Here is a 13,478-nt window from a genome sequence, read left to right on the forward strand (position 1 = left end):
TGGGTTTATTCCTCGATGGCTGCTTCGAGGGTTGTTGTGTATTGGAGTGTGTTGTTTGTGCATGGGTTCCCTTCTACCGATGTAGCCATCGTATTAGCGTAAGGGATTGTCTATCTACTATCGTCAAGATATACTGTAATGGCCGATATCATTGGTAACGCAATGAGACATTGAACGGGCTCACGTTCGTACACTCAGACATGAACAATCCCACAAAAGCTAGCTGCATATATCTAGCCGGTTATAAAAACCCCAAGACGCCTCAGTATCATTGCGAGAGATATGCAAAACCATAATCCATATCAACTACCGCCCAACGACCTCGACGATAAACCCCTGTTGTTCCAAACCCCTGCTATCAACGAAACCTTTACCATCAAACACATATCGAGGCTCGCGCATATTCTCCGCTATTCGGTCCCAGACGACAGATCCCGCATTCCGCCTGGTCGAAACGCCATCTGCGCCGTTCGAGCCTGGCGCATTTCGATTGTCCAGTTCCGGTATCTCGTTCAGAACAACCACAGCCCTAGCGTCACGGCAGGCGTCGTAAACTGACGGAGATACCGTCAGGTCATTCTGTAGGGTGGCGGAGACCAAGGGTTCGGAAGATTGACCTCCCAGCTCCGTCTGTATCTGCGTCATCGAGGCATACGGATCATACAAGGCAACCGAAGCGCCGCTCTTCAGCAGTCGCAGCACGACGTCCCGAGCTGGCGTTCCCCGCGTATCTCTCGTCTCCTTCTTATACGCAAAGCCAAGCACCGCGATTCGTTCCCGGTGAAGAAGGGGCGCACCACCCAGTCGAGTGACGACCCGCTCCGCGAATCGACCTTTCTGGTGTTCATTCAACAAGAGCACGTGTTTCCAGTAGTCGGATGGCTCCGTGAGTCCGAGGCTGCGGGCAAGATACGCCAGACTGGCGGTGTCTTTCACCAAGCAGCTTCCGCCGAAGCCGAACGAGGCCTGTAGGTATTTCGATCCGATGCGGGCGTTCATCCCTAGCCCGCGGGATACATCGGCGATGTCGCCCCCGCTGGCTTCGCAGATGGCGCTGAGCGCGTTGATGCTGCTTACTCTTTGCGCGAGGAAGGCGTTGTGCGCGAGCTTGGTCAGCTCCGAGGAGAAAAGAGACATGGTGAGGACGCGGTTTGACGGTACCCATGGGATGTAGAGATTGGCTAGAGCCTCGGAAGCGGCCTTTGCGGCTGGGTCGTCCTGGGTGAATCCGATTATGACTCTGTCTGGGTACATGATATCGCTGATTGAGGTTCCTTGCGCGAGGTATTCCGGGTTCGACAAGACGGTAAAGGACTTCTCTGGCGTGGCGTAGTCCGCGAGCTGTATCTTGTTAGGCGCTGGAAGATCATTTGGATATGTTCATTGACTTACAAAATCTGCAGAGCGCTGCGACGTGCCGCCGGGAACGGTGCTTTTCTCAACGACAACAGTATGGCCCACCGCGCTCTCCGCGATCATCCTGAGAGCGCCATCATGCCTAGTCAAGTCCATGTCGAAATGATCGACACTAGAAAGATTGACGTGGGCCGGAGTATCAACGCATATGAACACAACGTCTGCCTCCGCAATCCCCTCAGCAATGTCAGTGGAAAACGTCAAGTTCGGCGCTCGAGGCTCGTCTTCAATGTCTTCAGCCCCGGCTTCCTCGACACCATGGAGCTCACGAAGTGAAGTCAATTCACGAAAGTATGCCGAGTCCTTGAATATGCCCGAGCCAGCGCTGACCTCCGCCAGCATCTCCTGAAGGCCAGGCTCAAAGATCGGCGGGCTGGAGGAGTTCCATCCTGAGATTCGGTCCCTGTTTACATCCACCACCTTGACCTCACACGAGGGGTTTCGGTATGCCAGGACGGCTGATGTGCTGGTACCTAGTCGCGGTGTTAAGTCGTGATCAGGCTCGTCAAGCAGGGGGACTGACCAACATGACCAGCGCCCATTACGCAGATCTTGCGCAGGGGATGGTCTGGATTTTGCGCATGTGAATGTGGTACTGTCTGACGCATTCTGGGAATAGTTCTGGTATTCGATACAAGGAACAAGCAGGATCTGAAGGACACGATGCTCCTCTCTAGATTGACACTATGGGCTACTTTATAGCCAGCTGAAGAGGATCAGCAGATCGCCAGCTGGGATATTAAATATTTGTAAACTGAGATTGGGTCTCCATTCTTCAGCTCAGCCTGGGCTACTAAGAACGCGTAAGGTATAACTAGCTTACTTGAGTCGGTATCAGTAATGGCATGCACGATTCAGTGCCCCCACAAGAAGATCGATCTCATCCAATCTCGATCCACATTGGTGGGTCTATATAAGCTCTCATGAACTCAAGTCTCATGCTAGTCTTTCCAGTCGCCACTGCGGCTGGGCAGTCTCCACCTATTCATTAAGTGGGATTTAACATATGGCCTTTCCTTTCTGTGTTCAGCGCTGGTTTACTGGTAGCCTCTCAAGATTTAGTTGTTTGTAAAAGATATCATACATAACACTTACTGGCCGAGCCTGCTCAAAGAATTTCAGATTATACATACAGGTACGCACTACTATTCCACCTGGTAATGGTATGTGTCTATGTGCGTATAGCTTGTAGGTTTACAGGTACAGCAAGGAAGATCACAACGCCTAGAAACGATAAACATATGTCTAACAAGCCGTAATATCCATAATTGAATCCGTTCCGAGCAACTATACACAAAGCTAGGTGCATGTACACACCACATGACATAAAATATCTAAATATCAACAGACAAACTATACACAGCTGTAGCCTAACATGGTTAACGTACAATGTTTGACATACTAACCCATATGTATTCTGTCTAAACTGATAAGTTCAGCAATATACTCCGTATACACTCGTATATGAACACAGTATGAACAATAAAAACAGATAGATAAAAAACATAACAGCTCCTGGTATCAATCGCTAACGTTAGTCATTTCCATCCATCCGTGATACTCCTCCCTTGGGGTCTAAGCCCAAGAGTATCAATAATCCGGGGTTGATAGTATAGTTAATAAGGGATGAAGTCTATATTCATGCGGTCTGGGTATGTTAGCACATCTTCATATATGTATATACATATATATAAAACAGGATAAAGGGGGAGAAACATACCCAAAAACTCATTCCACCCCTCGTCCTCATCCACCCTCCTCCCCGCCCAATACATCTCCAAAAACCGCAACGCCTGCACCACATTCGGCACGCGAATAGTCTCATACAGCTGCTGCAATAGTCGTCGTACACACTCCCTATCTTTCCCACGCGCCTCACACCCCGCAATGAACAGCGGCGTCGTAAGCAGAACCCACGGGCTGAGGCCTGGGGCGGGGCCGATCTCGGCTGTGCAGGCTAGGATGCGTTGCACGGAGGATTGCACGGTTGAGGAGGAGGAGGGGGTGCGGTGGAGGCGGCGGTGGATTTGGATGAGGGCGCTGTGTTGGAAGGCCGTGTTGCAGAGGGTGAGTTGGTGGGTGCATTCTGTTGATAGGCGGGGGGCGACGCCGGGGTAGAAGGTTGGTGGGGAGGTGGTGGTTTGGGAGATTAGGTTGTGGAGGGTGGATTCGAGGGTGTTGGTTTCGTGTAAGATTGTTGGGTCTGTAGGTGTGTCTGTAGGCGTGTCTGTAGCTGTGTCTGGACCTTGGTGTGTATCGTGGTTTGCATCGTGGTCTGTATCTTGCTCTTCAGCTTGCTTTGTACCACGGGCTGGATGTTGCTTTGTATCGTGGTCTGCATCTTGTTCTTCTATTTTACCAGTCTCACAGCCCACATCACCACCACCCACTTTAGTCGTCGAAAAAGCCCCTTGTCGGGCACGCCACGCAACCCCCCCAATCCCCCTAAAAACAGCAGCCAGCCGAACCGTAAACCCCCAATAATCATCTAGATAATCCGGACTATCCTCCGTCATCAACTCACCCACATCATCCACCTCCCCAATAGGCGGCCCATTACCCGTCAACGCAGTCAACGAGACAATAGACCGATGCCATCTATCGAGATAACGACGGAACTCTCCTTCCCCCTCTTGTTCTCCCTCTCCTTCTGCAGACGATGTCTCAGTCGCAACCATCAACGCCCTGGCGCCCTCGATATGGGCGCGCCACGAGTGAGGATGAATAGCGCCGGAGTGTATCTCCGCTAGACAGAGTGTGCGGGCTGTTGCGAGCAGGACATCAGAAGATCCCTTACCCTGGGGAGTCATCTGCAGCTCCGTGCGAAAATGCTCTAGACTCAATGCGACCAGACGGGCGATGTGCGGGGCGGACTTGACGTTGTCAGATTGACTGCGCAACGCCTGTAGGTGGATGGCTGATAGTGCTAGCGTGGCGTATAGCAGAGACGGGGTCTGTAGCGCGCGGGGGACCAGCATTTGACAGATCTCGTGGCGCATGTTAGGGTGACAGGCTGTGATCTGCGACGCATCGCGAAGAAAGTGATGCAGGAGGGACCTTTGGTCTGTGGAGAGATTGGAGAACGGGTCGATAGATCGCGATAGGCTTTGCGATTGTATTGGGCTGGCGGCGGCGGTGGTGGTCCAGGTCGCGCCACTGTTGGGCTTCCCAGCGAAAAGCGACTGCTCGGTGGCGGCAGACTCGGTAGTATAGATGAACTCCCCCGGGGAATACTCCAGCCGTTGCATACCTCCGTTGTCCATACACGCGCCGAACCGCGAGCGCGAAAACGCCCGCCCTCCCCATTGCAGCTGCATGGTGTAGCGGCAGGGGACGTTGGCTGTGGCGCAACGGGTGCAGGCGGGACGTTGCTCGTCGCATTTCTGACGGCGGGCTTTACATCTTTTGCAGCCTGTGAAGGAGCGGGACATTTTTTTCCCTCCTTCGACTCCAGGGTTGGTAAGGGGTGATTTATTTGGTTGGTTGGTTGATTGTGAGGAGAGGAGGAGGAGGAAATGTTGGGCGGAGGTACGGATAGTGGATGTTGACTTGACTTGCATCTATGGTCCATTATTTAGATGGATCCACTTGATAAGCTCAGGTAGTGTGATTGGTGTGTAATTCGGCACCAGCAACTGGCATGGCCTCAGCTTGCATTGAAAGAGATGATCTTTAACCAGATAGTAAGAATGATAGACATATCTGAGATGAGAAAACATAGACGATTATGGATGATATAAGTTACATGATTATGCAACTCCTCTATATAATCTAACCCATTCCAGTCTAGACCTACAGATACCGTCGATCAGATCCGATTGTATGGCTACCCCGCATTTTGGCAAATGGTGATACTTTGCGATGTTGGTTTCTAGTCGATACATATACCGATAGGTGGAGTCCATAGACAGAACGAGGAAGCAATGGAGATAGATGGTAGTGAGTCAATCATGTATTCACGTCATACACTAGTACTCAATAAGGCCGTAATCCCACCAGACCGTCAATGATATTCACAAGAAGAGAAACTGCAATGAAGAAAGAAAGAAAAGATGTACAAGCTCCATTGGGAATCATTATTCAAATACCCAGAGGTCACCAACTGGGAAAGGACCAGAAAAGGAACAGGAGGTGCAAGAAGATTGAAACAGCAGACCGTTTTGATCTCGGGGTATGTACCGAACCGATTACATCGTAACCACGATAGAAAGAAAATAAAGGAAGATCATCACCACATCATACAGTCCTGACAGTCGGTCAAATGCAGGGGAGGAACTGTCACCGTCAGTCAGTCACAATCTCCAAAAAAAAAAAAAAAAAAAAAGGAGGAACATACATTCATCACAATCAACATCGGAATGTCAAACACGTCCCGTTTCACTGTCCAGCAGTACGCGCATTCGACCTTCCCATCCTTGAACCCCAACTGGTTCATCCCCGCCTCGCTGGCGATCCCCCCCTTACGGAGATGGCTGTTCCACCGCTGGTGGTCATCCGATTGTACCTCCATGTCCTCCTTCGTCTTGTACTTGAGTAGCTTGCACGTCGTCATCACGCTGCCGCGCGAGTCGCCAAACGCCAGTCGCGCAAAGTCTTCGTAGAAGTCCACCACGCTGTCGTCGTCGAGCAGCTCTGCTAGGAAGACCGGCTGCGGTCGGCCGGGTGCCGTGGTGTCGCCTGGTGCCCCCCGCGGCGTGAAGCTGCGGGATGACGCACCCGACGAGGATGCGGACCCGGATCCCCCCGTGTTGACGTTCAGGTTCGGCTCCTTCCCCAGTAACACGTCCTTCTTCCACCCGGTTAAGATGCTGAATTCCTTGCCGACGGCGGCGACCTCGCCCGTCCGCCGGCAGACGATCGTTGGCGTGCCGCACGCGTTGATGAAATCCTCGTACTCCCAAAGTGTCCGCTGGAAGCACTTCTCCATGAAAATTAAATCGTCGCGGTTCAGCGTCTTCGTCGTGGCGATGAAGGACGGCCGAATGGACGCCAGCGCCTTGGCGATCCGTAACGTCTTTTGCGGGGTGAAGCGTCGCTGGATAAAAGCGGTTAAGTTGTGGAAGCGGTTGGTGTAGGCGTACGGTTCTTTGACGCTCTCGTAGATGGCTGAGGGATTTTGCTGGCGACGTCGCGGTCCCCCCGGTAACGTCGGGGGTTTGAGGTTGGGCGCCGCGATTGACGGCCGTTGCCCGTGCGGGTTCCCCAGGCCGTTCGCCTTGTGGGCGATGGCGGGGTGAAACAGCGGGTCTTCGAACCCGGACGTCGGGACCTGCGGACTGGTTGTGGTGGTGGTAGCCCCGGGGCTGTTGAAATTGGCCGAGCCACTCTCGATGGCAAACGCGTGCGGCGCATCCGGCTTGGACAGATGCCCCGGGATGACGCTGCCCTGTCCCGGCGGGTACACCCCGCCGACACCCAAGGGGCCGGGCGGCTGCCCGCCGGGCCACTCGTTGAGCAGCGGATCGCCGAACATGAACGGTTGCTGGGTCCCGGGACTTTCACCAAACGGCGCGCCCGTGACCGGGTTGGCGGAGAACTGCGCCGAGCCACTCCGCCCCATGGATCCGCGCTGGGTGGTCGAGTCGCTGGGCGAGTCCCCCGCGCCGGTAGCCATGTGACCCAGCATGCTGAACTCAAGGGCACCATAGCGATTCTCAAAGTTCATGCTGGACAGGTCGAAGTTGAAGAGGGCCGGATCGCTGGGGTCGAACAGGGCTCCCGCGAACGGATTCTGGTTCTGACCGGGTGCGCCCGACACGCCCGGGTTGGGAGGCGGGTGGCTGGCGGAGGAGATGCTGTTGTGTCGGGCGGTGGGGTTCGCCTTCATGGAAAAGGTGGGAGAGACGGGCGACTGGGAGGGAAACGGGTTCTGGTTGAGAGAGTTCTCCTGGTAGACATTATGAGTGGTCGACTGCGGGGTGGGGTAGAAGTTGGCGGTTGCATTCGGGGGGGCGCTCGCATTGACGGCGTTGGCGCTGTTGCGAGAGAGGGGGAGGTTATTGCGTAAGGGATGGTTGTTATTGCTGTGATTGTTGTAGAAATTGCCGCGGATGCCAGGCATCAAGGCGCCGTCGGGCGCGTCGTGCAGATACTTGGCCTTTTTGCGAACTCCGTCGTGGCAGGCGTCTTGGAGGCCCCGTTTGATGCATCGTTGGCACGGTCGTTCGTCACCTAGTCCAATTCTGTCAGCTCCGATCCACATCACATCTTCTTTCGGCACTCACGATGCGCGCAACAAGGATGGGGGGTAAAGAGGATCGCATACCGCAAGTCAGATGCGCCCGTTGACAGGCAAAACAGGCCCGTCGCGCCTTTTTCCTCCGGGGACGAGAGGGATCTTTCGGGTTCGGTTTGGGCGCCGGCGCCGTTGCGCCATTTGCCTCGTCCTTGGAATCCTTCCGCGGGGCGGGGTCTCCGTTGGGCACGAGGTCCAGTTGACCGCGATCGGCCTCGGGGGCCGACACACTGGTATCCTCCGAATCCGCCTTCATGTTGACATGAAAATGGAGACCCTGGGGGGGCGATCGCGAAGGGGAGGAAAGAGGGAGGGGGAAGAAAGAAAGGGAGGGTCCGTCGTGAGATTTACGTTTCACGGCTTGCCACCTGCGTAGTTGGTCCCACGCGACAACCTCGGCGGGTCAGGGAGGGAACGGGGGAGAGGTAGGGGAAGAGTCGAGATCGAGAATGGATAGAGGCGTCTCTAGGTATTGTGGTAAGAGAAGAAGAGGGAGGTAAGAAGAGGATGATGTCTTGCGGTCCGAGCGCATGAAAACCACGAGGTATGACAGCGCGCGACGGAACCGAGGGACGTTTGGGAGGTTCGGATGGATGGATCCCCCAATGCAGGTGATTGGAAAAATGGAATCAAATAGAGGGAAAAATAAAGAGGATCCAAGGGAAAGTAGAAGAAGATTTACAAATGAATAAATCAATCAATCAATATAGCAGAATAGAAGAACGAGGGATGGGTTGTACGCGATCACAGTCGTCTCTCTTTTTTTTTTCCTTTGAATTGACCTGTGAAAGGGAGAGAGGTCGGTGGAGCGACAAACGGACTGCGGGGAAGACAGAAGAACACGACGAAAACGTCGCAATAAGAAAGAGGAGAGGAGAAGACGAGAAGTGGGTGAGAGTTCCAGACAACAGGAATGTGAGGGTCGGTAGTTGGAATTAGGTATATGGGATACCAATGCGGAGGGAGGGGGAGGATAAGAGTCTGGGAGGGTTGAACGCGGGGAAAGAAAGATCAAAAGAAAAGAAAAGAGAAAAAAAAGAAGGAAAAAAGAAACGAGGAAAATGAGAAAGGAAAATGAGGGAATAACTGGAGAAAAGAAATTAAAATTAAACAGAAAAAAGGGAAAACAAGAACTGGGGCTTCTGATAGGTGGAGAGACGCAGTATTAGCAATAGCCAGGGCTGGAAATGTCGCGTGTGCTTCAACATAGCACATATTTTACTTAAGATGAAGTAATAGAAAGGAGCCAAGGAAACAGGTATTACATAAATTCAAAGGGAGAGAGAGAGGGAGACAGGTGAGGTTGTTCATTATCCAAGGAGAGTGCCATGTATGACTGATATCTGCCTATAGCTACTACTACCACCTAATACTTCCTGCTAATAGTACACTCTAGGTACTAAAGTATAGTCACGACATCAACATAGAATAGATCATTATGCAGGAACTACCATTGATCCAATTGACCCGAGTAATCATAAAATAGATCTGAGGCTGATCTCACATGTGAATCTTCTATCTTGTGATTTTGATATCTTAGCGCTCCAGACCTCCCCCTACCTAGTGATCTCTCTCCTCCAGCTTACTCCTCCAGTTTACTATGGGACAAACTGCCAAGGTGTCGTATGCGATCATTGGACAGTATTTGTATCCTCCTTCTGGCTATATTTTGCAATACGTAATTCCCCATAGGCAGAGGCATTTCTTCGGTCACGGATGATTAATCTGACAGCTCCAAGCCGTCAACCATTTCAGTTAGTCAATCCCCACTACTAGGTATATCCCGCATCTCTATCCAGCACACTCAAGTAGATACCAAGAGCTCAAAAAGAATAATAACAACTGAACCAACATTGACCAGAGAACTACAGCACAGCCTACAGTCCATAGTAAGTATGAGCCATTTTCAACCCTGTCTCGGATCGTTTCGGAACCTCTTTTTTTTATTCCCGGCCTCTCCCGAGGGTCATTAGTCATGAACCGAGTTGGGAAATGCCTCGGCTTTTTTTCTTTAGGTGTGGGGGGTATGTATCTACCTGTCTACCTCTACCCCTACCTAGTACCTAGGCAGGGGTTATTGTGTCAGTAATCAATTTATAGCAATAGCAATGGCAATGGAATGGCAATCAAAGCCGTGGTCAGCTACCTAGGTAGTAGATCAGAGGGTAGGGATCTTATAACCGGTTTGCCTGTCTACCCACTCACTACTTGCCTTGCTAGGTATGTTAGCGAGTTTTGAGTTTTGTAGTGCATGTACGTAATGGCAAGAATAGACTTTGGGTGAGAAGTGATAATAAGTCTAACCTCTAGGTGTAGCATTTCCAAAACCATTCTTGCCCCGCTTATTCAATCTGAATGTTTATGCCGATGACAGCCGCCAGCCGCCAACCGCCAGGTAGACCGCGGATAATACTACCGAGTTCGTCTATGGCTATGATCCGCACCAGTCCATCCTAGGACTCCCTTCAGTATACGCTTATAGAAGAATGGATATAAAATCCAGTGTAAAATAGTTCAGTATTAATAATCACAGTTCCTAACCAGAGGAAGTATAATAATACCAGTCATACCATCATGACAGCGGATCCTATATCCGCGATGCAACGCCAAAACCCAGGAAAACCCGAAAAAAAAAAAAGGTAGGAAAGAAATTACGACGTCCACTGCGGACACACCCGGCGCAGGAACTTCATAAACTTGAAAAATCCCACCGCATACTCCACGTTCCCATAAGGGTCGACCACCCGCTCCGGGAACGCGACGCCCGCGCCGTGCAAGCCCGGGATGAGGTGGCCCTGGGCATTCTTGAAGTTGCCCGACTCGTGGTCGAACTCCGGCGTCAGCTCGGCACCGTCGACCGTCAGCTCCGGCAGCGGGTCCCGCGTGTACCCCACGGCTTGCACCAGGTACGAGCACGACGGCAGGTGCTTCTGGTACTGCGCGGTTTCTTGCCCGCCGCTGCAGTCGATCTTAGTGATGAATTGGCCGGCTTCGGAGGTGGGCAGCATGGCGTCTTCCAGCTGCGTACGTGCGAAGTCCGCCGCGAGACCCTTGAGTCCCGTGTTGTCGCGCAGGATCCACCCGTCCTTGTACTCGGCGTACCGCATCCCGTGCCGCGTGAACCACTTCACGCGCAGCTGCGGGTGCGAGCTGCGCGCCAGGTCCACCAGGTTGAGCAGCACCAGAATGGCGCTGTGGGAGGCCCCCACCACGCCGATCGTCAGCGGCATGTCCCGAGGGAGGAAAGCCGCCAGGTCACTTGGCTTCAATGCCATGTCGAGGTCCAGCCTCTGCAGGGGGGATGCCGTTTCGGGCATGGGCAAGAAGGTCGGGGAGGATCCCGTGCACAGGATGAGCTGGGGCGTGATAATCTCGACGTCATCCTGGGAGTCTGAGCGGTGGATGCGTACCGTCCAGGAACCGGTCTGTCGCATGTTAGTTGAGATACAAAGGACGGGTTCTAGGGGCGATCACTCACGTTTGCGGCCTGGTTGGCGGCTGTGACCATGCCTCGGCAGGCGTACACCTGCTCCATCTTGACGACCCCGTCCGTGAGGGCGCGCATCATGTCGGCCGCGTGGTGCAGATGGCAGGTTTTCTCCTGGTCAAGTTTGGCCATGGTGGTGAAGGGGTTGGGGGCGGGGGTGCTGTCGATGACGGAACGGAAGGGCTGGACGGCGGTGGCATATGCCTGGAAGAGCCCAACTTTGGTGTTGCTGAAGAAGCGGTCAGCAGGCGTTCCTTCGGGATCTCCTCAAACCAACAACCGGTGACTCACCTAGGAACTTCACGATACTTCCGATTTACGCGACCTCCTTGGAACGAGGGATCGATCCAGGCAATCTTCCCGCTGAGCTGTCTCTCCAACAGATTCCCCATGACCGCGAGACCCGCGGGACCGGATCCTACCACGACCGCAGCACATCTCTGTGGTGCACTCATTTTCGCGATCTGATTCGTAGAGTGGTAGAAGAACGGACGATCGGTAGAGAATGGATTGGTCGAATTCGAGAAATTAAGTATACAACGACCCAAAATGACAGTTGGCAAACGGAAAAAACTGGCGAGAGGAGAAAGCGGAGAGCATGGAAGAGAGGAGCCTGAATTTAAGGGAGTCTCAAGATGGAGCCGGGGATGTAAACGCATGACCGGCGTTATCTTCGGCGACAGAAATTCAATCGCCGGTTGGAAATTGGATGTTTGGCGGAGAGAAGGCGGGAGAGACCAGGAATCGGCCGCAAGGTTGACGAATGACAATGGACGGGCGGGCATTCCTGACCGTGGCAGTTCTGGTTGACCGGCGACTGACCTGCAACCAAGGCACCCTCTCGGGCGAGACGGCGACCAGGGTTATCTTGTCTGGATTTAGCATAGAGTGCCAGTTGCGCAATCAGGAGCCCCGGCCCCACCCCGGCTGGCCGCTTTGTGTCGGCCGTGCGGTCTCATGGTGAAGGAGGGGAAGCATTCATGATGGTGTCATGGTGAAGGGGTGTGGTAGATGGCGATGACGAGATTGATCCCACCAAAGGTCATTGTCGAAAGAATTGCGTATATCGACGAAGCAAAGTAAAGCTCATCACGAAGAAGAAGAAGAAGAAGAAGACAAGAGGAGGAAGTTCCTTATATTCCGGCGACGAAGATTGCGATGGGGTCCTTGGCGCCATGGCGTGATCCCGTCCCAGAATGAGGTTATCACGAGGGGCTTGGGGCCTCAGGCAGTGGACTTGCCAGATTGGGACACAAGTCGGCGACTCACTCGGAGAACTCGCGGTGGATCCGGCCGATCAATTTGACTCCGCACTATCCCCGACATCATATACTCCTGAACCACGGTTATCTTTCCACTCTGGCGGCATGCGAACGTTCAATATGCTACCTAGATTAGTACGATGTTCAGCTTGGTTGAAAGGTTCAAGATAAATGGTCAATCATGTTAGATTGGGTAGGGATCAAGCGACTAGAACTCATCTAGCCAAGATACGCAAGTATACCATGACGTAGGTAGGTAGCCTTGGAGGATTGACTCTTATACCAACTCTAATACTCACATACTACAGACCACGTTTTAACAGCCACACGCTCAATTATCTCCAACCGTGGTTGTCTCTATCTTCCGTTATCTAATTAATGTGTCTGATCCATTCTAATCTGTTGATGGAGACTAGACAATCTCAAAAACTGAAAATGACTGTTAAGCAACCAAGCAAGTTGAAACTACAAGTAAGACAGCCGAAATAGAGGCCATGATCAACAGGGATAATACCATACTGTCAATGTCAAATATACAATAACCAGTCCTTTCCGTCCTGATCGGTCCCACTCAGCAACCTGGACGCTTCTATTCCTGCCGGGGACCCACTCTTGATCCACTGTCTCTATCTTAGTTTGAGATAAGAATAGCTTACTCTCATACATTCTACCTGACTATGCGAGAATAATGTGCCAGACCTATAGAGACTAGCTGGGACGGACCTTCTTTATAGCAATCTAACTACATCTACTACTAGCCAGTGTATATTCTTCCATTATGGATTAGGTACAAGCAGGTTAGTATCCCGATTGTAAGGGTGACTGTATAGGCCTCTATACTTTCTTTAGTATAAGAACTCTTTGAATCCATTATATTCTCTTAGATACAAGATTTTGAGATCTTGTGAAATACATCATAATCAACGATTACGATCTTGTTATTTCAATGTCCCCAATGTCTTCTTTGCTAGTGTAATTGTTTCGATGAATATCAACCCTTGTTTTACAGGTGTCAAGCCACTATGTTCTTCAAGACTGTCACTAATAAGTTGTCCCTTTCCCTTTCTGAGAAGTACAC

General features: G+C 52.2%; 4 protein-coding genes across 4 annotated transcripts; all 4 read right to left on the reverse strand.

Annotated features, from left to right (window-relative positions):
- Positions 1–306: 306 nt before the first annotated feature.
- Positions 307–2,069, reverse strand: BDW47DRAFT_132968 (nucleotide sugar dehydrogenase; the record flags this gene model as incomplete). The annotated part of the gene is made up of 3 exons (XM_024817709.1): positions 1,940–2,069; positions 1,393–1,889; positions 307–1,341 (listed from the first exon to the last, which is right to left on the reverse strand). The coding sequence occupies exons 1-3, from the start codon at positions 2,022–2,024 to the stop codon at positions 307–309; spliced, it is 1,617 nt and encodes a 538-aa protein (XP_024670006.1). The 5' UTR covers positions 2,025–2,069.
- A 963-nt stretch (positions 2,070–3,032) lies between these two features.
- On the reverse strand, positions 3,033–4,847 carry BDW47DRAFT_127554 (Zn(II)2Cys6 transcription factor; the record flags this gene model as incomplete). Its single annotated transcript, XM_024816734.1, has 2 exons — positions 3,033–3,064; positions 3,137–4,847. 2 exons carry the CDS (start codon positions 4,845–4,847, stop codon positions 3,033–3,035), a joined length of 1,743 nt encoding a protein of 580 aa, XP_024670007.1.
- A 796-nt stretch (positions 4,848–5,643) lies between these two features.
- On the reverse strand, positions 5,644–8,127 carry BDW47DRAFT_53992 (Zn(II)2Cys6 transcription factor domain-containing protein). The gene is made up of 3 exons (XM_024819269.1): positions 7,682–8,127; positions 5,753–7,587; positions 5,644–5,691 (listed from the first exon to the last, which is right to left on the reverse strand). Exons 1-3 carry the CDS (start codon positions 7,905–7,907, stop codon positions 5,674–5,676), a joined length of 2,079 nt encoding a protein of 692 aa, XP_024670008.1. The 5' UTR covers positions 7,908–8,127; the 3' UTR covers positions 5,644–5,673.
- Positions 8,128–10,149: 2,022 nt separating this feature from the next.
- On the reverse strand, positions 10,150–12,308 carry BDW47DRAFT_109296 (uncharacterized protein). The gene is made up of 3 exons (XM_024813432.1): positions 11,430–12,308; positions 11,130–11,367; positions 10,150–11,076 (listed from the first exon to the last, which is right to left on the reverse strand). Exons 1-3 carry the CDS (start codon positions 11,921–11,923, stop codon positions 10,303–10,305), a joined length of 1,506 nt encoding a protein of 501 aa, XP_024670009.1. The 5' UTR covers positions 11,924–12,308; the 3' UTR covers positions 10,150–10,302.
- Between the last annotated feature and the right edge of the window lie 1,170 nt (positions 12,309–13,478).

The sequence above is a fragment of the Aspergillus candidus genome (assembly GCF_002847045.1).
Source record: "Aspergillus candidus strain CBS 102.13 unplaced genomic scaffold BDW47scaffold_39, whole genome shotgun sequence".
Classification (NCBI taxonomy): Eukaryota; Fungi; Ascomycota; class Eurotiomycetes; order Eurotiales; family Aspergillaceae; genus Aspergillus; species Aspergillus candidus.

Excerpts from the sequence above, each read along its gene's own strand:
- BDW47DRAFT_109296 (XM_024813432.1), bottom strand. The coding sequence starts at position 11,923 with ATGCCCGCCCGTCCATTGTCATTCGTCAACCTTGCGGCCGATTCCTGG. Across the intron at positions 11,368-11,429 it reads AAGTATCGTGAAGTTCCTAG|CAACACCAAAGTTGGGCTCT; the intron begins GTGAGTCACCGG and ends CCGCTTCTTCAG. Across the intron at positions 11,077-11,129 it reads CCGCCAACCAGGCCGCAAAC|ACCGGTTCCTGGACGGTACG; the intron begins GTGAGTGATCGC and ends AACATGCGACAG.
- BDW47DRAFT_53992 (XM_024819269.1), bottom strand. The coding sequence starts at position 7,907 with ATGAAGGCGGATTCGGAGGATACCAGTGTGTCGGCCCCCGAGGCCGAT. Across the intron at positions 7,588-7,681 it reads ACGGGCGCATCTGACTTGCG|GTGACGAACGACCGTGCCAA; the intron begins GTATGCGATCCT and ends GAATTGGACTAG.